At 42.2% G+C, this 24,609-nt stretch overlaps 1 protein-coding gene across 3 annotated transcripts in view; it reads left to right on the top strand.

Annotated features, from left to right (window-relative positions):
• Window positions 1-24,609, top strand: part of 5-HT2B (5-hydroxytryptamine receptor 2B) — a 362,394-nt gene that overhangs the window by 83,404 nt on the left and 254,381 nt on the right. For all 3 annotated transcript variants that reach the window (XM_072302250.1, XM_072302248.1, XM_072302249.1), the window contains one exon: window positions 21,447-23,827. In XM_072302250.1, coding sequence (XP_072158351.1) covers window positions 23,452-23,827 — 376 coding nt within the window. In that variant the 5' untranslated portion in view covers window positions 21,447-23,451. The remainder of the gene's footprint in view (window positions 1-21,446; window positions 23,828-24,609) is intronic.

The raw sequence follows: 24,609 nt of genomic DNA, 5'->3' as shown, positions 1-24,609 counted from the left end.
AGGCCGCCCTTTGTCGCCCCCCGCGGACCGCCCTTTGTCGTGCCCCCTCGCCCTCGAGACAAGTGTCAAAGGGCGACGCTCATCTCAAAGCGCTTACGGCGGCGACATCGGCTCGGCCCGTTTGTTCGTCCGTTCATTCATTCACTCATTCATTCATTATTTCGCATTCTACAACTTCACCTTTCAATATCTTCTGCCAACTCTTTACTCGGCAATATGCCAAGGCACCGCTGTCGGATAAGAATGAACATCTTTCCAGTTTTGTGTACCGAATTTCCCTCCGGTATACGAAAGCTAATGCCATAAATCACCGATTATCCAACGCAGCTTCTTCTCCGCCATTGAAACGAGGCATTTTCAGAAACTTAGAAATGATACAGTGTGGTGTCTTCGGCAAAAAACTGATAACACGAGTGGTTTTTTGTAATATATTTTTCAATACACGGTAGAGAATTGACCACGGGTGTGCTTTCTGGTAACATACAGAACATGAAATGGCATTTTGTCGGTATTTTTTTGTGGGTCTCAACTAACCATCTTTCTCGTTATCCAGCGCGGCTTCGTCACTTTGCACTGGATAGTTGGTACTTCACTGTATACCGAGCGTGGCTTGGGGGGGGGGGGGGGGGGATGAAAGGAAAGGAATTTTTGGACTGCCACGTAACGAGTTTTTTATATGTTGCAGCATGAGGATGCTGCATGTATGCAATAAGGATTGCTCAAAAGCATTTCTTATATCCCTTTGCTTCAAAATAAACCTTAACGAGGATAAAATGAATCAAGTCTCAATCATTATTAAAAAACGCTTTCTTTATTTCGCAACGTACTTCTTTGCCGCGTCAGATATTTCAGTTTGACAATTAATTACCGGTATATTGCGAAAAGTTTATGATTGTTGGTCCCTTCCGGTCCGTCGGATATAAATGCATCCTAAAATGATAAATGTTTCACACGTTTTCCGTAAACCTTGAGCATTTGCAGTGACTCGAGTTTTTTAACCCATTGAGTAAGCTCCTTTTTAGCTCCGGTGGCTTGGAGATGAAAACCATTTCACCCTTGGCCAATAAAAGTGGAGTAAGTACACTCGAACGAATTTTTATGGCGCATAAAATATAAGTTATGCCTTTTCCCCGCTATGCGCAGACACATTTTTGCCTCAACAGATGATTTAAACGACGGCCTCCTCATAGAAATATCTTATGTTATACGTGCGTCGCGGAAATTAACTTACGTATTCATTACTTATCCTCCGACGTTTTTTAGGAAGAGTAATTCCCAAGTCATCAACTCCTTTCCGTCTCTCTGAACCACGACGAGGATGAACACGTCATGGCGAACTTATTCTCATATTTATTTCATGATCCGTGTCATTACTTTAGAACCTTCAGTCATCGTCAACGTGTACTTAGAAAAAGCTATGGATAATAAATCCACTGTTCATATAGAACACCATTAATAGTTGTACATGAACTAATGATTATCGGTCTGTGAACCATACTGTGGTAGTCGTGCCATATTATAGTTCCTCCTCCTATTCCTATGGTAACCTCTATTCCTGATTTTAAGTTTTATAGAAGAGTCGAAAACTGTTTTCATTCAGCCTCATTTCATCAGAGCTGGAGGGAAATTGAAATAAATGTATATTGAATCAAAATCAGATCAGTACTAGCCGTTCTGGACGCGCTTTGCGCGTCCCCAACGGCCAGCCAAGGGGCTACGCCCCCTGGACCCCCGATCACTCGCTACGCGAGTGACATTCGGCTCGCTCCGCGAACCATTTTTCTCAGTGATTGGACGTTTGATCTCTAAGATGTATACATTTTTGAGACTCTGAAGGCAAAAATGATTTCGTCATAGAACCTTATTGCCGGAGCGTACCATCATTTGCACATGAATAGATGTGTGGAGATGAATCGATGATGGGGATCGATCATTTCTTCAAAAACGCATTTGACTGGGACGTCATTCCATCGGGTGGCGGAAAAAGACAATCCATGGATCTCCTTCCGCGATTTGACTTGCTGAAGTAGCAAAAGTTCATCTTTATACCTCTTAAGAAGATTATCGGTGGCGCAGGGGTCTAAAAACTGCTCAACAGCACCTACAGTGGGCACTCCCGACGTTTGAACTACGCTCCGACTGCGCTAACGATCAACCAAAGTCAACCTTTCTTCTCATCCCGTCACACATTTTGAAGTCAATCATGAGCATCCCAACTTTGAGCGATGAAAATAGCAATCTTCAAGATCAAATCAAGAAGGCAAGTTCAGCGATCACAAGGCCTACATCACAATGCAGGCACCCAAATCCATCCCCCCAAACCCCGCATCTTCACCATCCCTAAAGCCCAACTCCATTTAGTTCCTCCCGAAATATTTTCAATTGCCCCACCCATTTACCAGCATAACTTCAATCCTACCCCTCACCCCAAAATTTGTCAACTGTGCCTCACCTGCTCTTCTCTGTGTACTTGTAAATTAAAATCGTGCCTACCATGTATTCATCTTTCTTGCCCCTGCCAGGATATTCCTGAAGACTACACCGTTGCTGGACTATCAAAACAGCACAACGCTTTGGAGAAGAAAAGCCGAATAATAAGTATAGTATATAGTTCGAGTTCCGAATTGCAATGACCCCACTCGTGTTTTCTTCTTATACTTTCATAGCATATAAATTTCTCCGATGTTTTTGTTTTATTCTCTCTGATTGCATATTAGTAATCATATCCTCATTTCATTTCCTTTCCTTCTCCTTTCTTCCTTTCTGTACCATCTGTGTCCATTTACAATTATTATTTTAAAATAGCTTTCCCCTAGTATACAATTGATGCTCCAAACGGAATCAATTGTTTTAATGACATTTCCGGCTAAATCATGGGTTTTCCCAGGAAGGCAGCCTCTCGTCCCTCCCGGACTCTATTGTTGCGAGATAAGTTGCTTTTTTAGCGCTTTTCTTAATTCAAATCCATGTAAAATATTCACATTTATCGCACAATCTGGCAACCTCTCGAGTGAAATAGAAAAAGGTGGAATCGCTGAAAGTCTGAATCCTTCGAAGTTTATATTAATGATGATGATAGATTATAGATTATGAAAAAAGTAAAGCAAGTAAAAAGATGGCTTAAGATGTGTGATGATAATTTACTGTACAGTCAAATTCTCCCACAGTTTAACTCAATCCTGCTTTAAACATACACTGAAAAAAAAGTAGTTAGCGTTGAGAACTAATTTGGTAAGTTCTCGCCAAGTAGAATCAAAATTAGGCTTCAGAACTAATTTATTGTACTGAAGCACCAATCAATTCGCTTCATACGCTGACTTGACTTTACTAGAGCGCGAACCAGAATTGGAAAACAGCACTAGCTGTAAAATTAGCGCTGTGGTAAGACAAATTCACCTTCGGGTCAAACTAATTCGCCCTCAACACTAACTGCCACATTGTCCGTTACATTTATTTAGTTTCGAAAAAGTGGCGTCGGTACAACAGCCTCAATCGCGTCAGCTCGTGAAAATCAATTAAAATGTGAAATTTCGGGCTCGTTTGACAATGTAAATACTCCCGGTATGATTTATAGTGTCCTCTCTTTCTTGAAAACGTTCGAAAGCAACATAAATAAACCTGTTAAGGTTAGAAATCGTCTGTTCGATTCAAAACGTAAACAAGCATGATATTCGTTGGAGTCGTCAATCTTCTGTATTAAATTGCGATTAAAGCGTTCCGCGTTCAGTTTATATTTTACGAAAATCTGTGAACTTACTGCTTACTTCTATAGTTCGTGTTCTCCCGTAATTTCAAAAGAATATCTCAAGTGTTCGGACGAGATATGTTTATTCAGTGTGAACATTCGCTACCGTTTCATGTGTGAGTGTGTGTCTCTCTAAAGGATAATTCTGTCTACTTGCACATACCTATGGGATATTCCTTTCCTCTGTCGTTCATTTGGAACCGGTCAGTTGATTTTTACCTCTCATCTTTTAAGAAATCTTCTTTTCCTGAAAGTATTGTCCAGTTATCATTCGCTAAGCCGTTTTCTCCTCTCTCAGTTTTGAGGTTAGGTTGACCCAACCCTACCGAATGCGAATTAGAGTAGCGGAATTAGTTTCCAGCACTAATAGTGGTTAGTGTACAGAAACCAAAAATCATGTGTGTCCAAATCACACAATTTGAGTTAGTGTATAGAAACCACTTTTAGTCATCTGACGCTAACTCAATTTTTTCAGTGTATGCATTTTGCAAAATGTGCAAAAGCGAAAACCGTCGAACTGTACTACGTTGAGGATCGAAATATTTGCGACATGAACATGGCAAAGGGCAATCTCCATACGACATACACAAACGGAAAATAAAACAAGACTAGTGTTCGAGCACTACTGGCCGTTTAGTGGGGAGTAGTTGAGGGCTGGCGTCTAAGCGCTGTACAGCTCAACACCGGAAGGCAGTTCAGGTGGGCACTGAACATGAGTAGTGCTAATCAGATGCTGCGAGACGTAGTTGCGCTTAACAGGTGTAAATTCACCCATGAGACGTCGGAGTCACGATAGCCTAGTGGTAACGCGCTGGTCTTCCACCGGCGCAACCCGAGTTCGATCCCAGGCGGAGGCGTTTCATATTTTACGCTCGCTCCAAAGTCACTTTAGGGCTTGGCACTACTTCTTCCTTAGTGACCCAGCCTCGAGCTGTTTAGTGCCCAGCACTCCTCTGACTTGCTGGCTCCATTTGATCTAACCCTCGTTAGTGCCCAGCACTAACATGTAGGTCCCAACCCTAAGCTCGTTTTTTCCGTGTAGAGTCTGGAGCAATAACAACTCTTATTAAAATCCGACAATACCGTTCCTCAACTCAACTTCTTAATGATACGGGGCGCTCAGAGGGGCGACATAATCCATCTTATACTTTTGCTTCAGACTGTAAATAATAACGAGAAAGGCACTGGAAGAAAGTTTTCTACATACTCAGGACGACGCAAGAAAAATAAGTCGATTGGAGTCTCCTCTGAAAATTCTTGAGCCACCATGGAGTTTGCCTCGCAATTGATTGGGCCCAATGTGAAGTATCCCTGCAGGATGTCATGTTCACCGAAAAGTTGTCAATCGGACAAAATTTTCACTCTCCACAACGTTCGGCTCAATTAGTGATCATTTTCAATGTATCTATACGACCAAGAAAAACATCGAGGAATCGAAATCGAAATGAAATGGATTGCAAGGGATTGTACAGCAGAATATCGAAACTTTGAATTGGATTAAATTCGTGTACATTAACTCTGATTATTGATAGAGGTTATACAGGGGAAATATTTAAAGAAATGGAAAAGACCAAGTTAAAAAGAGAAAGAACTGCAAGCTGATTGTTGAAATTGGTAAACAAAGCTATAGACAAAGGAGAAAAAGGGATATGGAGGGATCCTATTGGTGGAGGCGGTTAGTTGCAATGGACAAAGAAGGTAGGTAATAGACTAACTAACAGCAATCTACGAGAGACTCTATAGTTAGTCCATCATTTGCCCCCACACTGAAAAAAAAAGCAGCTTGGATCAAGCATGATAATTCTTGAATTTGCCGCCAAGAATTTTCTTTATCTTGCTTTAAGCTCACTTTTTCTTGATTCAAGAAAAATAATGCTTGGGTTAAGCAAAAAAGTAGCTTATATTAACCAGCAAAATTCTTGATTTAAGAAGAAATACTTCTTGGCGGCAAATTTAAGATTCTTTTTTTTTCCAGTGCATAGTCTATAAGCACCTATATACTACAACCAATATCGCTCCATACTGCCTACGTCTTATTTGTCTATCAATTTCTTGTCTATCAATTTCAACAATCAGCTTGCAGAGCATTGAGCAACTTGGACACCGTGTGAACGATTGGGTGTAGCAAACTTTCACCCGAATAAACTTGTACATAAATCAGCCCTTGAAATTTCCGCGTCCCATGAATATAAGATTCTCTAAAAAATACAAATCAATTTCCAATTTTATCCGATTCGTAATTTATCAGAGTAAAATTTGATACATTTTTATGAATTTATCGTGTCTAAAGAGCATTGATATGAACGGATGGGCTTGGTCATGAACGTGAACCGGGTCGACAGGAGCGTGGCCAAGCAGGGAGCCGCCAAGCGCCCACTGACGAGATTATGTATGTTGTTTATGTTTCCGTAAATTGTTAGCAAATTTCAATTTATTCTCTCTCGCGTTCCCAGAGAATGCACTAGTTAAGGTCTATAAAAGTAATTTCAGTTTCTACAATGTTGCCACGCAAGCTGGATAGAAAATCGTTGGAAAGTTTGTACGAAGCTTCTGCAAAGACCAACATATGAGTAACACAATAGTCGCCAATATTTGATGACGGGTCTAATGATGACTGTAGAGATTCTGGTACGGAAAGCGAACGAGGATGTCAACTGGTGTTGGCGAGCAATGACTCGAGTCGGATGAAATTGATCGATTTCAACGGTTAGGGACGAAATTAAGCTTGAAAAAATAGAATGTAATAGTATAGAAATTATGGTTTAATTTACCCCTAAAGGATTATATACGTGAGGTTGTAGAGGCAAGCAAAACAATGTTTAAAGTTTTCTCATACTTACGCTTGATATTTATTTATTTATGTATATATTCATTTCTTTATTTACTACCTTTTCGTAAAAGGTATCTATGAAATTTTTTTAAAGGCCCTTAAAATTAGAAAATTTTAAAAAATGTTTATACATTGAAATCGAAAATTACAAAACTGCTTCACAACAGAATGTTTATATACTAAAACACGGGTAGATGCCTGCTCGTACTACTGTGCTCCTAGCCATGGTTACGGCTCGAATTTCAGGTCATTCGAATCGCAGTATTATGGTCAGCAGAATTCTGGACTCCGGTGCTCAAAGAACAATAATCACAACGGAACTTTCTCAAAATCTGCATCTAAAATAGTATCCTAAAAGCTCTCCTTTGAGCGGCATTTCAGATGTACCTGTGAATGTACGCGGGCGCACGAAAATAAATGTCTTAACATCTGAAAACATTCTTGTGACACAGAATCACTCCGTAGATGTCCTTGACACTATTACAGCTCCACTTCCGTCGCACCCTGTTTCCAGTGAGCTGCGTACTTACGCATGCAATTTCAAATTGGCGGATCCTGAGTTTTACGTAATAATATAAATGAAAAAATTAAACACTAAGAAGTGGCCCGAACTGTGGCTATGGCTCCAACTTAATATTCCAATGCAAACTGCCTGAGCTGAACACTCTCCCCCCTCAGTTTCGTACTGGTGCGCATTAGAGTTCAAAAATTATTTTGACTCTAATTTTAATTTTTGGAATCTCTTGGCTTTGTTTCCCCGCGAAATGGTGTGGACCCAGCACCATTTCTCCACCTTGTTAGTAATAATATATTATGTTGTCCTGTTGAGCTAAATACACGCGTTTGTATGTGCACCCGATTTCAAGTGTTTCACAACGGAAAGAATGTAAACCAAGTGTACAAAAATATATCCACTATGCTTTAGCTCTTACGTTAAACTGTTCGGATGAGCCAATGGAGGTTGACGAACTGACAGACGAAAACTTAATACCGCAGTTCTGTAACATGCTGAACTTCAAGCAAAAATCCGATTGAGTCAAGAGTATTTTTTCTTGTCAATGTTTTCAAGAGTCTGGACTCTGGATCCATTGTGTTTTTTTTCCCAGTGTAGATAAAGGGTGAGAAGACTGGTGGAATTCATCCAATTCGGAGCGTTGATCACCAAACACCAGACGAAATCTTAGGCTGATCGGGTGCATAGGGCTTTTGAGTTTCGCCTACGACCGCAAAATTGCGAGCTCTAATGAAATCAAGGAATCATGTTTGACAAACAAAAGCAGCCGGGTTGGGAGAGGGAAATTTATCCATTCAATCTGGCGGTAGCGTGCGGTAAATTACCCTATCCCTCGCCCCTGCTCCCCCCCCCCCCCACCGCAACACCGCCTACGAACTTGGAGTAACACTTTCGGCTAAGCGACCTCGGCTCCGGCTGCAACTTTCAATGCCGAGGGGAAAGTTGAGCTTCCGAACCCGGAAGATCTGAAGTGAGATATTACTCCCGGCCAAGACCGGGGAAAGAAGTGGCGCATAAAGGGTCTGCCGCCGAGTTGGAGAACTCCAAATTAAGTTGACAGTTTGACAGTAACACGCGCAACTTTTTTACCTTCAATAAGTTAAGGTATTACCGTCGGATTTGTTCGGGGTTTATCTCTGTTTCCTCGCCGAGATTTTTCGGTTGATATTTCTTGGGGTGCATACAATTTATTTTCTTATCGTGATTCCCGCTCGCCGAGACGCTTTCCGGCGGCTTCCGTGGTTGAATATTCATTTGCTTTCACTCCAAGGGCAATCACTCGGGGATAAATTGCGGAGAGAAACGAGAGATCTCGGCTCAGCTACAAACTGATAATACGACTAAATCATGCTGATTGCTTGAATCACTGGGGGGAAAAAGTCACTCGGAGCTAGAGTCCAGACTGCTCTTGAAAACATGGACAAGAAAAAATACTCTCGATTCAATCGAATTTTTGCTTAGATCGAGAACCAAGCCTCTTAATTTAAGCGGATTTCTTTTTGATTCAATCAAATATCCGATTGAATCAAGAGTATTTTTTCTTGTCATTGTTCTCGAGAGTCTGGACTCTAGATTCGAGTGAATTTTTTTTCCAGTGCTCAAAAACCATGCATCGCGAAAGGGTTTGCTTTTCAGGAGGACCAAAAAAAAAGTATTTCTCTTCATTCGAACGGCATTCGATGTTAACAGAAGACGAAGTCAAAAGCGTCATGTTCAAGAAGATGATTCGTCTGTATGGACATTTCCAACGACACAACATGGAAATAGAGCAAAAGAAAGGAGGCGCGATAGTGACGCGACGGCGCAGAGATACAACTATTCGTACTCAATGGATGTCCGTGTGGCATCTGCAAAATTGAAGGCGCCATGGCGCGAGGCGTGAACTCGCAATGCTTCGTTCTACGCTGCCACAGATCTGAAGGTGTTGAGCAAAGGAAAAGAGGAGCGTTTATGACGCGACGGCGCAGAGATGCAACTATTCGTACTTGATGGATGTCTGCGTGGCATCTGCAAAATTGAAGGCGCTATGACGCGAGGCGTGAACTCGCAATGCTTCGCTCTATGCCGCCAAAGAGGTGTCTCTCTTGGAATCCGTTATCGCTATAGATTCTGGGATTCTATAGACAGTTGTAAGGGAAGTGAATGAATGCATTTCATTGAAGCTTGACTGGATTTTTTTCATGATTCATTATTATTTCCCATAAAAGAAATTCAGGAAATCACCCTCCTAAACTGTTCACTCTGACAACTCGCTGACTTCACAGGACCATCAAGCATGTTTTTCGAGCTGGGAAAAACATTGGCACAAGGCCGTTGCTCTCAAAAGGACACCTCTGTGAAGATATTCAAGTCAAAAAGTATGTGTTTTTTCATAATACACGTTCTAGGACAAACGTCCGGTTATTTATTTGCAAAACCTCGTATTATCTGGAAAGTACAAACTTTTCTGGCTCGGGTATATTTACCTTGACCGGAAGAGCTATGTGAAAGACCTGACATCGAGAAACCAACCAGCTCAGAAATGATAAAACTCTCCCTAAATAGGAACTCTACTCCATGTTCTCCACAGCTTTTAGTCGGATACCTTGAGGCAACGTTAACTTCTGTCCACTCTTGAAACTCTTCGGAAGATAAGTCCGACGTTTTGAATTAGTTCGTAATAGCTGCCATTGTGTAACTGCGGCGATTTAACATGTTGTTGTGCCCTCGCATGGCATAACCGGAGGTAATTTATTCTCGTCGTGAAGAAGTTCGTGCGCTAAAGATCGGATTGATCCTCTTCGTGAAAAAACGGAGTTACTGTTGAGATTTCAAGGTAAAAATTAAACTCAGTAGTCGTTGAATCACATCATAATTGCGTACAGTATAAGTTTTTTAATCCACATTTTCATGAAAAATTGTGTATTTCTGCTAAAATAAAAATAAAAATAAAAATAAAAATAAAAAAATGCAGTTTCAGGCAAACATTTATAATCGAATGAGTATGTGATAATTTTAATGAAATTTGTCTTCCGCCAATTTTGCAAATGATAATGAAAGAGCTAAAAAAATGCGAGGTTTCCAATGCAAGTGCGGAAACAATCCATCTGCCTCCAAATACATGTCATACATAACGAGGACCACTGTTGGAAAAAGAGAGGAAAAGTGACTGATAGGAAACAGGCACTTCCCCCATTAAGAAGTAAATTCAATACAACAGAGCATCTTGAATCCTTTCATAATATATTAAAAACAGAGTACTTCAAGCGTATACGCCTGTTGTTTGCTGTTTTAATATCGACGATTGCAACACCTCGATTCTTGATTATTAGATTGACCTCTTGAGATAAAATCAAACCGGGATTGCCGCAATCCTCGACCTCGAAGCTGCAAAGCTCGGCTATTTATTTTCTGGTATCAGTAAAATTTCATTCAAAAACTCTTTCATTCGGTTAGCATAAGACAAACTTCAAACCGTTCACGGAGAAAAAAAAACACGGTTATTCGATGGTTACTACGGTAATAATGTCACACGGGATTCCACGGTAGTGGAACCGTGGATTTTGGTAATATTATTGATGAGCACAGTAGCATAACCATGCTCATAATAGTATGTCTGTGCCCACAGTAATATTACGGTCAACACGCTCATATCACCGTGCTCATCGTTACAAGAATCAAAATCCACGATTCTACTACCCTGAAATCCCGTGTGACATCACTATCGTTGTAACGGGAGAATAATTCTGTTTTTTTTTCTCGGTGTAGCGTTCTCAATCATCATCAATAGCTGATTGCGCGTGAGGCGCTTTCAACGCACGCGATAACTCCCCTTTTCAGCGTGCAAATATGGCTTTAACGTTTGATTCGACAACGATGGCTCACCGATGACCGAAACCCAAACGACATGCCTAATCGCATCTCATTACAACATCGTTATCGTTGCTGATGGTGACTCCGGAGCGTTGTCGGCACTACGGTGAGTCGTTGACTGTGCAGTCTGCATTTTACAGCCGCAGCTGTGTGCTGTGTGTCCCTCGTCCCGAACCCCGCTAACTGCCATCGCGGCAGGTCGCACGTAATGTATTTTATGTTTTGTTTCCACCTTCTGCCCCCCCCCCCCACCGACCACCCTCGCCGTGCCGTCTTCTAAATTACCTTTCCTTCCTTCTATCAATCCTTCCTAAGGACAAATAAAGACCCTCCACTAGGATCCCGGCCTTGGTGGTACTTCCTTCTTTTGCAATTCTACCATCTAACCCCTGGAATCACTTCTTTCTGCCGGTTATGTCGCTGGTAAATGCTACAAAACAATTGCATCGATTTGCGATGTTGCGGATTTCTCGTTTGACGCAGTAAAACACGGTTTGGGAACCTATACTACGTCATGTTCACTGGAAAAAAAAAAAAAACACACACACATTGGAAGACAAGATACGAATTTAAGCATTCTGATACATGTTTCTTAACCAGAATTTCACGTAAGGCACGATTTGCGCAACGAAAATTACCAAAATCAACTCCTAAAAAAGATATTTACGTTTTCATTTCACACTGGTTACGAGGAATTTGAACTGCCCGCTGACAAGAAACTCAATCTACGTGAATCAAATCGCGCACTACAACGGTTTCAGCAATCTTCTCAATCGAGTAATGTTCATTTCCCACCATGTGTTGTTCAAACTATAAGCAATTTGCCACACCTGAGCCAAAGCGTCAAGATTGAGGTTGCCAGATTTTAATATCGCAGAGAGTGTCATAATAACGTTTAGCACGCGACGTGAATCTCGTAGAGCATTGAATTTTCATGAGCGGGTGGTTTGAGTTCACGCATCAAGAATCATTAAATATCTTTGGAAGGAGTTAATTTCGGCAATTTCCGTTGTGCGCGTCGTATTCTACGTGAAATTTTCGTTAAGAAACATGTCTCAGAATGCTGAAATTCGTGCCTTGTCTAGTGGTCCATTAGGATGAATTTTGCTGTTTGAGCTATTTCAGAGATCTCATCTAAAAGAGATCAGACAGATTTTGAAGGAAACTCGATTTCGAAAATTTGACCCCTACTGTTCTTCTCACTTCGCCATCACGGTAGGAATATGGTAATGGACCACTAGACAAGGTACGAATTTCAGCATTCTGATACATGTTTCTTAACCAAAATTTCACGTAAAATACGATACGCACAACGAAAATTACCGAAATCAACTCTATACGAAGGTATTTAATGATTCTTGATGCGTTAATTCAAAGCACTTGCTCATGAAAGCTCAATGCTCTATGTGATTCAAATCGCGCGCTAAACGTTTATCATGACAGTCTCTACGATATACAAATCTGGCAACCTCAATCTTGACGCTTTGGCTCAGCTATGGCCAATTGCTTATAGTTTGAAAAACACATGGTGGGCAATGAACATTGCTCGATTGAGAAGCTTGCTGAAATCGTTAAAGTGCGCGATTTGACTTACGTAGAGCTTTGAGTTTCTTGTGAGCGGGCAGTTCAAATTCCTCGTAACCAATGTGAAATAAAAATTTTAATATCTCCGTTAGGAGTTGGTTTCAGTAACTTTGTTGCGCGAATCTTATTCTACGTGAAATTCTGGTTAAGAAACATGAATCAGAATACTTAAGTTCGTATCTTGTCTAGTGATCCATTCTGATGAGTTGTTTCTCGTACGGGAAAGCAGAGAGCCGGCAACGGACTACGGAATCGAGGAGTTACGTTAAGTGAGGCTGGCACTCGACCGCGACCGCACGGAAGACGAAGAAGCCGGAGACGGATAAATAAGTGAGTGGGACAAGGGCACGGACGGGGGGGGGAGGGAGGGGGCGAGACGGGGCTCTCAGGACTTGGAAGGGATGGAGTGCAATTTCTGGCCGGAGCCGGCACGGCCGTGGATTCGAGCCCTGTGCAGGGGAGATAGTTAATGAGGATTAGGCGATGACAGCCGCTGATACGGACCGAACGTGCGCTTGATTCCCGCGTCGATCTCTCTCGGAACCTCCGGGATCCGGGTAATCCTCCCAACTACCGTCCTACGGAAGAAAGCAGTATATGCAAAAGAAGAAAAAATATAAATATATATGCAGACTATCCTTATTCCCGTAAAAAACGAGGTAATTTAATTCCCGTTACACGGCCTCTTGGAGGGAAGTCGATGAGGCGGATCTAGTTAGGCATGTTGGCGGGGTAATAAAGGTTAAATCAATCGTGCTTGAAACTACAAGAAAATGATGAGCGTAGTTCGAATGAACCGAGGCTAATTCATGATTTTAGTCATAGACCGTTGCTTAATTCTTCAAGCCAATAATAATTCACTGATCGTGCGCTTGATTCGCGCGTCGATCTCTCTCGGAACCTCCGGGTGATCCTCCCAACTACCGTCCTACGGAAGAAAGCAGTATATGCAAGAAAAGAGAAAATATAAATATAAATGTAGACTATCCTTATTCCCGTAAAAAACGAGATAATTTGGCCTCTTGGAGAGAAGTCGATGAGGTGGATCTAGTTAGGCATGTTGGCGGGGATGAAATCAATCTTGCTTAAAACTACAAGAAAATGATGAGCGCAGTTTTCCTCCCAACTAACGTCCTACGGAAGGAAGCAGTATATGCAAAAAAAAAAAATATATATAAATATATATATATATATATAGACTATCCTTATTCCCGTAAAAAACGAGATAATTCAATCCCCGTTACACGGTCTCTTGGAGGCGAGTCGATGAGGCGGATCTAGTTAGGCATGTTGGCGGGGTAATATAGATGAAATCAATCTTGCTTGAAATGATGAGCGCAGTACGAATGACCCGAGGCTAAGCATAGGCTTTGTTTCGGATTGGACCACTAGACAAGGTACGAATTTAAGCAATCTGATACATGTTTCTTAACCAGAATTTCACGTAAAACACGATAAGCCCAACGAATATTACTGAAACTAACTCCTAACGAAGATATCAACGTCTTTATTTCACATTGGTTACGAGGAATTTGAACTGCCCGCTCACAAGAGACTCAAAGCTCTACGTGAGTCAAATCGCGCACTACGGTTTCAGTAAGCTTCTCAATCAAGCAATATTAATTTCCCACCATGTGTTGTTCAAACTATAAGCAATTTGCTATAGCTGAACCAAAGCGTCAAAATTGAGGTTGCCAGATTTTTAACTCGCAGAGACTGTCATGGTAACGTTGAGCATGAGCGATGAATCGCGTACAGCTTTGAGTTTTCTTGAGCGGGTGGTTTGAATTCACGCATCAAGAATCATTAAATATCTTCTGAAGGAGTTAATTTCGGTGATTTTCGTTGCGCACAGCGTGTTTAGCGTAAAATTATGGCTAAGAAACATGTATCAGAATGCTGAAGTTTCGTCCCTTGTCTAGTGGTCCATAAAGATTAAATCAATCTTGCTTGAAACTACGAGAAAATGATGAGCGCAATTCGAATGACCCGAGGCTAAGCATAGGCTTTGTTTCGAAATTGATGGTTTTAGTCATAGAACGTTGCTTAATTCTTCAAGCCAATAATAATTCACTGATCATATCGCATAATGCATTTAAATCACTGCACCCGAACAAAATCTATTACTTGAAGAGTGACATCGCTTGCAATGAGACATCCAATTATACTGTGATGTCTAGTTTAAGGAGTCGAAGAAACCTGGCATGAGTAACCTTCGCGTGAGCTACGATTAGCTCACGACAGAAAGTTTCTGTGCGCCGGGGAAGAAGCATGGCGATGACTTGGGTTTTAAACGCTTCATTGCCAAACCTACCCGAAACAGAGATGAGACCACCGAACTTAAATGGGAGCTCGCTGTTTCCAAGAAACCAATGGAAATATACGAGAGCGTGCTTCTTTGCTCCATAATCTGTAAGGTAATTGTTTTCCGTCCCTTGTTGCCATCATGAAACCATCCGGTCATGGCGTTTTAGTTCCGAGCAGACGGACTCGAAAAAATTCGCTTTTTTTTCTTTTTTTTTTAGGTTATGCATCAACCAAGGTGGTTTCCAAAATCTGCGCGCAGACACCACAATCCCCAATGAGATCTGCTGCAATTGCAGCAACGCACCCGGTTATATTAATATAACTGGGTGCCCGTTTCTTTTTGGAAGAATAAATAAAATTCGCTGAGGATAGCACAATCGTGACATTAGAAAATAAGCAGCATTGCTGTGCTTGATAGTGTCGGATTCTGTCTTTGCTTTATTTTTTGATCGTTTTTTCTTCTCGAGGAAATTGTGGAGGAAGATTTAAAGAAACATGTTTATTGCGCAAGTGCGGTTTTGAGAAGAGATAATTGGTGATCTAAATAAATAAAAGTGTAATGTTACAATTGAGCGGTTGAGCACTAGGGAGAATTTCATGAGCCGCCGCCTACTCGCAGCGCACTGTGGTCCAAAAGTCAAGAATGGGAAGAAATAAGTCGGATAATGACTGGAAGATCACGAAAGTTTCGAAACTGATGTTTTTTGAGTCGCTAATTTCAAATTTGATCTAGTCCCACATACCCAGCTCCCGTGTGAGCTGGGAGGTGAGGATCCTATAGGGATATATTTTGCACCTTTCCTCCTTCCAGCAGAAAAAAAAAAAATATCAAATTTGAAGTCAAATTGCCTACATTTTAACACCCTGACCTATAAATGGTGGGTAAGTTTAAGGCACGCTGCGGCTAGGCGAGCTGCCAGCTCGAAACGCACACTGACGCCTACAAACCTAAGGGGATACTTCAAGCATTGCGCAATGCGTGACACTGACGCCTACAAACCTAAGGGGATACTTCAAGCATTGCGCAATGCGTGAAGTAGCCTTTTAGGTTTGTAGGCGTCGGTGCGCGCACACGCTGGCAGCACGTCGCGCGCTGTGGCTCTCCTGGAGGACGGGTGGCGACGGATTTCTTGCGGTAAGAACTCCCTGGCGGAGAAACTCATGTATCGTTTAATTTTTTCTTTATTTTTTTTTAATTTATTTATTTTTTTTTTTTTTGAAATTTTTGACCGTTAAAATTACACACTGGTCGTGTGAAATAATTAGTGAACTCTCAACGCTAGATGAAGTGTAATAATCAAAGGCGGGTCGTGTGCCATGCGCGCTGCGGACGGCGCAGGTTTTAAAATCCCTACTTTGCTTGCAGCCTGATTGTTGAAATTTGTTGTTTGTCGGGACGACATAGATGACATAGGTTAAAAGGCGGAGCGTGATTGGTCGGCTAAGTCTTTTCACTGCTTTGTCGTGCCTACGTCGGGTTGAACTCGCGACAGGCTAACGGCACCTCTTAAGTTTCCGACAGTATGTCGTCCATCCCACCTGACAAAGGCACGACAAAGCAGCGATAAGACATAGCCGACCAATCACGCTCCGCCTTTTAACATATGTCATCTATGTCGACCAAACAAACAAAAAATTTCAACGTCTAGGCTGCTGGTGATCCGTTCCAGATTTGACCGGAATAACGACGGACGCCATGTTGGTACCGACGTACGTCACGGCACGGGGTAAACAATCCTCAAGATGCAAACGCCTCATTTTCTTTCTCTCTGCAATTTTCCAGTCTTACTGCCCGCACTGAAGGACCTACGGAGGCGGAGGCCTGGAATCTTCTCTACTTGCGTGCCTGACATCGTTACGTGCGCCCGACAAAACTCGCAGAAAACAATAGATTTCTTAATCTCGGGCGACGGGCCTCCAGCCGGCTCCGAGTTCCCCATAATTCATTAGCCCCTTGTTTCGACGGGAAATTAGTCTACGTGCACACTTGGACAATGAAAACAGGAGAAGAAAATCCTTTTGATGCTTTTTCAAAGTTTATGCTCATTTGTTGGAGGCTAAAAGAAACGAGCGAAAAGGCGGCCGACCCGTTGCCACGTGCTTCGATATACATCGATATTTCCCCATTTGAAGCTGTGGTAAATAATCGATTATTGAGGTGTTCGCAGCGAACACCCTGTTTATCGATACTTTACCATAGGTTTGAATTGGCCGATCAATCGATGTATCGCAAAGTGCGCCGTCGAGGTTTTCGCTAGTCTCGCCGAACTGGAAACAAGGGCCGGGGCTCAAGAGCAAGCTCAGAAACAATGAAAACGAAACAAGGAAAAGAGCCAGACAAACAAAGAAATGCCGAGGAGAGTACTCGTTTTTTCGAGAGCTCGTTTTTTGCAGCGTTTTAATGAAATAAATGGCGCATTAATGTTATTACGGGTGAGGAGACTCGATTTTTCTCCCTCCCCCTCCCCCCTCCTACTGCACCGCGAAGGATCCGGCCCTTTACCGAGGCAATTTCTGAGCTCTCTTGTCTTGGAGTGTCATTTCGAGTTAATCTGAAGATTTAATTTGAATCATAAACATTTTCCCAAAATCTTTTTCACTGCAGGCGCGGTGTGGGATCGCATAAATATTTATCCTCCGTGGCTTTTTTCGCTTCAGACATGAATATGATGCCAAGAATTGAATTAGTGAATATAAAGTAGGTTGGCTCCTTTTCGTGGAGAGGTAGGTGCGGAGGGATGTCGGAATAATCTGTGTTTAAAATTTGCGGTTTCGACTTTCTAGTTTTCAAGGTATCTTTCCTCGGAGAACAAGGGAAATATTGAGTTATGACGTTGATTACTTGAATAATTAGATTATTCTTAAATTACCCTTGATATTTTGTAGGAGGAGTCTGAACAATCTTAGGAACAACAATAGTTAAAACTTTACGAGATCGAAATTATGAAAATTTTCCCCGGCTACAGGAAATCACCGGCTGAATCCTGATTATTATGCAAGTTATTCCTTTAAAATAAAGCATGCTCCTCAATTACATAAAAATATAGTACAGCAATAATATTTCAAACACATTATTAGATGGATCCGGACAACCTTCCGGAGATGAGTTGACAAATCATCAGAACAGGTGAAGAATTAGACTTGCGTTAAACCGACTGTCCTAGTCAAGAGATCGAGCCAGCGAGAACAATTAGGAAGTAAGAGCGAATCACCGTGAAACCCGACAGCATGCAACAATTGCAACACCCACTCAACGGAATACGACGTGACGATCAGATCTAACACATATGAACGTTTAGTGTTGGTCCAAGAAATGCAGCATTGAGAGAAACAATTATGCCGACGAATCGCTTTCTCCTTAGTATACTGGTGTTAATCTCCGTGATGTAAATCTATAGGAGTGCCGTCAATTTCTTGGCTTTATGCCAGTATTGCGGATCTCTTCCACGCACACCGATATGTATTACTTTATTCACATTAAAATTTATACTTTTGGAGCCAAAGTTGTACTACAGAAGACATTTTCCCACTTCATTCAAGATTTTAATTGTTCTTAAAAAATTAACTTCCAAAAAGCCCGAGATTCATGGTATGCAAAGTAATCAAGTTGACTGCCAACACATGCATGCTTTTAAAATACAGCACACATCTACGGCAGTGGTGTGGCGTGCTTTGCGATATATCGATTGATCGGTCATTTAAACCTATGGAAAATTATCGATGAACAGGGTGTTCGCAGCGAACACCTTAATAATCGATTATTTACCACAGCTTCAAATGGAGAAATATCGATGGATCGCAAAGCACGCCACGCCACTGATCTACGGCCAGTAAGGACACACTTCTCGGAATAATTTTTTTATCACATAGGGTTTTAATAAAATATACACTTTGAAAAAGTTTGACACCAAAGACTTCACCTTAGATTTTCGCTGTTTTGATATTAATTTTCGGATGTGAATGTTATTCTTCGGCCATTCGATTATCCTGGATTACAAAACGGTTTGAAGATTTTAGTAACACCCGATCGTGCCCGAATCTTCACTCATCAAATGAGAACGAATGGACCGTTGTGCTGCAAAGAGAGCCGTACGAGTACTGAAATGTCGTCATATTTCCTCGAAGAAAAATAAATTCTCAGGAATATTTAAATACATCCGTTCTAACTTTACTTTTACTCTCGTAGAAATTGCGGGAAAAATTTCAATGAACTACGAAAAAAATTTGATTTCCTGCGAGGAGAAACGACAAAGATCCATTATTCTCAAGGCGTTTTTCTTGAGCAAATAGCACGGGAGTGTACAGGAATTCACCTGCTTATTCTGCCGTGCTAGGGAAAAACGCCGTATGAACCTTAAGGCGTTGCCAAGTTACCTTCTATAAAAACCGAAATTACTGGGAAAATTGTGAATATTTTTTTCCAAAATTTTCAGACAATTTTGTGCGCAATTTTATCTAAAATATCTGAAAATTGCAAAGAAAAATGTGTATGAATTTCGTCGAAAATACATGTTTTGTCAAGGGAAATTTGGCAACTCTCAAATGTTCATACGGTGTTCTTCCTCAGCACGGCAGAATTGTGGGCTGGCGAACGTCGGAGACACCCTGTACGCGCGGCGCCTATAAATGTTAGGGGGTGCCGAACACGTGCAAAGGCTTGCAACTACACGCTTAATAAATAGCTTCCGGTGCACACTTCCCAGAATTAATGTTCCTTGGAGAAGGCATCGCGGCGCGCTTTTAGAGGCCTCGATATTGAATGTCAGTGAATCTGACGCTGAGCGGGAGAGAAACGCCGAGGTAATTACCAACGTAAAACGCGTAATTAATGTTTGATATTGAAATTTCAGCTGCTCAAGTGCATTGGGGCCCTCAGTCGTTACAGCCCCCGCCCCCTTCCCCTCCTCAACACCTCCGTTTTCGCGCACAATGCACGAGCGGTTTACTGCTCTGCCGTTCTTGGCGAGAACCGCGTATCTACGCGGACGTTCCGTCGAAGGTGCGTGTTTTTAGTTTGGCAGGGTGGTGCTGAGGTTTGGGCCTTGTTATTTGCCCACGCTCCAATAAGGGTTGACACAGGGATCGCTGGCCCATTATCCAGCCTACCCTTATCTCCGCTGCCGGCCGGTGGTGCATCACAAGGGTCAAGGTCGCCCCCCCCCTGAAGCTTTAAGGGGGTTATTTTGTTCTCCCTGGAAATCGTGACCTTTCGCTGAAATAATTAAATGATGTGTGGCTCAAAACGTTTATCAAGTAAATTATCAACGAAATTTAAGAATCTTTCGAGGTTAATATTTTAATAACCCTGGGAATCTTTTTGCTCCATTCCAACGTTTTTAAATCAGATTCCAGGAAAGAATTTGATGTGCAAAATCGTTATAATACATTTTAGATTGTACATACTTTTCCTGTCATAATCCGTTCTTGAAACTAATGTTGGAATACCAACTTCACTCCTAAAATGTTATTGTAGAACTAAAGGAACAGAAAAAACAGTAGAAAAACTTGTTGTGTTTTTTCCCTTTAACCACTGTTTGATCCTGCCAGTTATTTTTTGTTTTTCTCTTCGTTTAAAAGTTGTAAAACTAAGCTGATAAATTACTTCAACAACCATATTATGCGTACTTTGGTATACTTTTTCCTCATCTTTATCAAGTGTTGGAGAAAAATTCTTACGGATTTTTCACACTTGAATCGGTCAATTACATAAGGGCTCAAGCGACGGATATAAAAATACGAAGAAAACAGTAGAAACTGTATGGACCGACCCGTTTTAAACTGCAGATTAATTAAAATGTGACTGACTACTTCATCGCTTTATTATTTTAGAGCTCTGAGATTTGAGAGGAGCCAATTAAAACAGTTATTACCATTTTTCTCGAATTCTAATTTTTGGCGCTTGAGCCTGTCTGCAAATGACCGATTCGATTATGATCTCCGTGATACACTCTCGATCCAATATGATGAATAAACGACACCAATGGTAATCTACGAGAGTCGTCTAGAACGTCAGTTTACTCCCTCAAATGTACAATCCATAATTTGTACCCCTTAAAAATTATGATCTGAATACGTCTTATACTTTCTAGCACCAACAATTTTTTAAAAAAAAACACACTAAAAAACGTGGCCTAAATTGCAAGTAACAATAATTGTAACAAGGTGGTAGAATAGTGCTAGGTTCACACTATTTTGCGGGGAGGATAAGACCAAAAAAAAATTCAAAAATTCATTAGAACTCCAAATTTTTACTCTGATAGAAATTTTCGAACGTTTTACCTACACAAGATCAGCCTCAAAGTCATTAATTTCTTTTGAGACACCCACCGCGAAATAATTAGGACCCAGCACTATTTTACCACCTTGCTTATTCATACCTCTAGACATAATATGTATGATGAGATAAATTTTCGTAGCCCGAATATTACATACAAGAAACACTCAATAGGTACAGGCTCAAGGCTAAAAAAAAGCCTGCATTTGTTTTTAGCCTTGAGCCTGTACCTATTTTGTGTTTCTTGTGTGTACATAATATGTATGTATAGTTACGAAAAGAATCATCAGTTCCTCCTCGTATATATGGTCATTAATTACCCTTCAACAATCTGTTTCAGATCCTTGCGTGAATCGCAGCTGATCAACTTGTGGTGACGCCTGTGGAATACCTTAGAGCAGATCGGCTGGACTTCGTATGAGTTATTGGACTTCAAGTCCCGAAGACGTACCGCCATCAAAGAAAAGGAAACCAAGAGAGAGAGGTAAAATGGAGAGCTCCAGAGGAAAGAAAACCAATCACGTCAACTCGAATTGAATGCTGTACTCTCCAGTGGAATCTTGGCGAGCGATAATTTCGACGGACCGCAAAAACCACAACAGGGAAGCGGCCGACCGGTGCGTCCGGCCCGCCGGGTGAAAACCGCGCAAGTCCAGTGGAGACCCCGCGAAAATCCGCGCTTTTAGCCGAGCACGTAGCGGTTCGCGACGACTGGACCATTCACCTAGATTTCAACTCAATCCTCGTTGATACGTGCTCCGCATTTTCACCGCCGGAGCTGAATATTTATTTTCCGGGCGTTGTCTCTCATTATGCAATCAGGACATTAAGCCGGACCTTAATTCCGCGAGCTGCGTCCTAGCGCCCGGACCCGCGTTTAAATTTCGCATGAGAATTAGCGTCCAGGAAGCTCCCCCGCGCGCAAAAAACCCGGGCGCCCGGTCAGAAGGTCCACCCTTGATCCGATTGCATGTCATTTGCTACGCTCCACCGTGAAAGCTCTTCGGATCACGCGGGAAAGCGCCCAAGACCGGTTTTATCGATCATTCTGTCCATCGCTCATGTTTGTCATGCCTAAAATTTCGCGTGCCCCAACTTTGTTTGCGTTGACGTTCAAATAACCCCGGTGGGAATCCGCATTATTCGCAACAGAAGACGTGGCCCACCCGTGTAAAGTGGCTCTAAATGAGCTGCGCTCAAAAACCTCGAAATGTCCTTATCCTCTCTTTTGCACTTTTTCAAATGTCGCGTGAATCTCTCTGCTGCCACGTAATTGAGCCTGTGCGAATGTAGCAAATAAAAAAATTACTCGCCGACATGGCAACGTTAATAATAAAATTTCTACGGGAAATTTACTTCCAAAGAGGAACGAGGATCTCGGGAAGGTAGCTTCAAATATGAGAAAGGGATGCGAGATTCCGTGCGAGAGAACAGCTCGTTCGCGGCGATTTGGAAATCGTTTTTGTTCGTCCAATTTTCTACACAGTGCGGTGCCCGTTACAAGTCGGGAGTGTTGACGAAAATGATGCTTCGAAACCTCGGTAAACAACCGGGTTGACGTTCAAAAGCGGGCCTCGAAAAGTTCAACCGCGACGTGGAATGTTCGTTTTTCACGATAGATAGCGACCGGTTCGAGCAAGGCCAAAAACAGCTTTCTTCATCCTTCCTTGTGTCGTCAGGACTTACGACTAGGACCGGTGAAGTGTCCGTTCTTCACGCTAGATGGTGTTCGGTTGAGGCTATCCCGGTTCCTTCTTCGCCACGAAAAATCCGACTACAACCCGTGAAGTGTTCGTTTTCCATGCCCGATAACATTCGTGTGAAGCTATAAAGATGATCGATTTAACGCGATAGTGTTGTGCTCTGAATCACGCATACAACAGGTGAAGTGTCCACTTTTCCCATTGGATGGCGCTCGGTTGACGCGGCCCTGGGAACCGGTTCTTTTCTCCAACGCGAAGATGGTGTCATACGACAGGTGAAGTGTCCGCTTTTCCCGTTGGACGGCGCTCGGTTGAAGGGACCTTCCGAACCGGTTCCTTCCTGCATCGCGAAGGTGTGATACGACAGATTAAGTGTCCGCTTTTCCCGTTGGATGGCGCTCGGTTGAAGGGACCTTCCGAACCGGTTCCTTTCTGCATCGCGAAGGTGTGATACGACAAGTTATACGATTTTCCCGTTGAATGGCGCTCGGTTGAAGGGACCTTCCGAACCGGTTCCTTTCTGCATCGCGAAGGTGTGATACGACAAGTTATACGATTTAACCGTTGGATGGCGCTCGGTTGAAGGGACCGTGCGAACCGGTTCTTTTCCTCATCGCGAAGATGGTGTGGCTCTGACTCACGATGCGATGGTCCTCATCCGAGCGCTCGCTTCTTTCTGTTCTCCCCTCGCAGAGGCTGAGCGTGAGCTTCAACGGCACCTTCCTCGGCAACGGGAGTGACGACAGCGACTTCTGGAACGGGAGTGCGTGGAACCGGTCTCGCGCCGAAACCGAGCCCGACCTCGAGGGGGCGGAAAGCGCGGGGGACAACTGGTGGGGGTTGCTGGCCGTCATGCTCGTCGTCGCCACGGCCGCCGGCAACATCCTCGTCTGTCTGGCCATCAGTTGGGAACGTCGGCTCCAGAACGTCACTAATTACTTCCTGATGTCCCTGGCCATAACAGATTTGATGGTCGCCGTCCTCGTCATGCCTCTGGGCATTCTCAACTTGGTCCGCGGTAAGTTCCACCTCATCATTCTTCCTATCCGCTTTTGATATGCCGCGACGCTAATGTCATTTTGCTCGATAAACTACTTTTTCTACGTTTGTTACACACTGGAATAAAAACGCATTGGATCTAGAGTTCAGATTGTTAAAAACATCGACAAGAAAAAATACTCTTGATTCAATCGGATTTTTGCTTGAATCAAAACGAAATCCGCTTAAATTAAGAGGCTTGGTTCTTGATTTAAGCAAAAATCTGATTGAATCAAGAATATTTTGTCTTGTCAATATTTTCAAAAGTCTAGACTCTGGATCCAATGTGGTTTTTTTTTTTTTTTTTTTTTTTTTTTTTTTTTTTTTTTTTTTTTTTTTTTTGTGCATGAAATGCATTTCACAGAAAGGAACCCAGTCACATCAGCTGTTGTCAAATTTAACTGGGCTGTTTAATTTCTTACGTGAAAACGGTCATGCGGATTTTTGTGCAAATTAAAGTGAATTTTGGGCATAGTACGAAGGAAATTCCTTAAAATTTTCAAAGAAATCTGCACAAACGTTCTCATATAAAATATGAAATTGCCCACTTAAATTTTGCAATAGGTGATTTGGATTGGTTCCTTTCTGCTTGACGCGGTCCAATTGAGGCGTTGCGAGAGGAAACGGCAATTCTTTGACACTGCAACCAAAAAATGCCCTTTCTACACCCAGCGCATCAAATGCCAAGTCATCGATTTTACGGTTATACAGGAAAAACTCTCAAATTAAAATCGATCACTAAATCTTGTACTTTATAATTTG

The sequence above is a fragment of the Bemisia tabaci genome, chromosome 7 (assembly GCF_918797505.1).
Source record: "Bemisia tabaci chromosome 7, PGI_BMITA_v3".
In the NCBI taxonomy this organism is placed as follows: domain Eukaryota; kingdom Metazoa; phylum Arthropoda; class Insecta; order Hemiptera; family Aleyrodidae; genus Bemisia; species Bemisia tabaci.
This window is presented reverse-complemented; position numbering and strand designations above follow the sequence as displayed.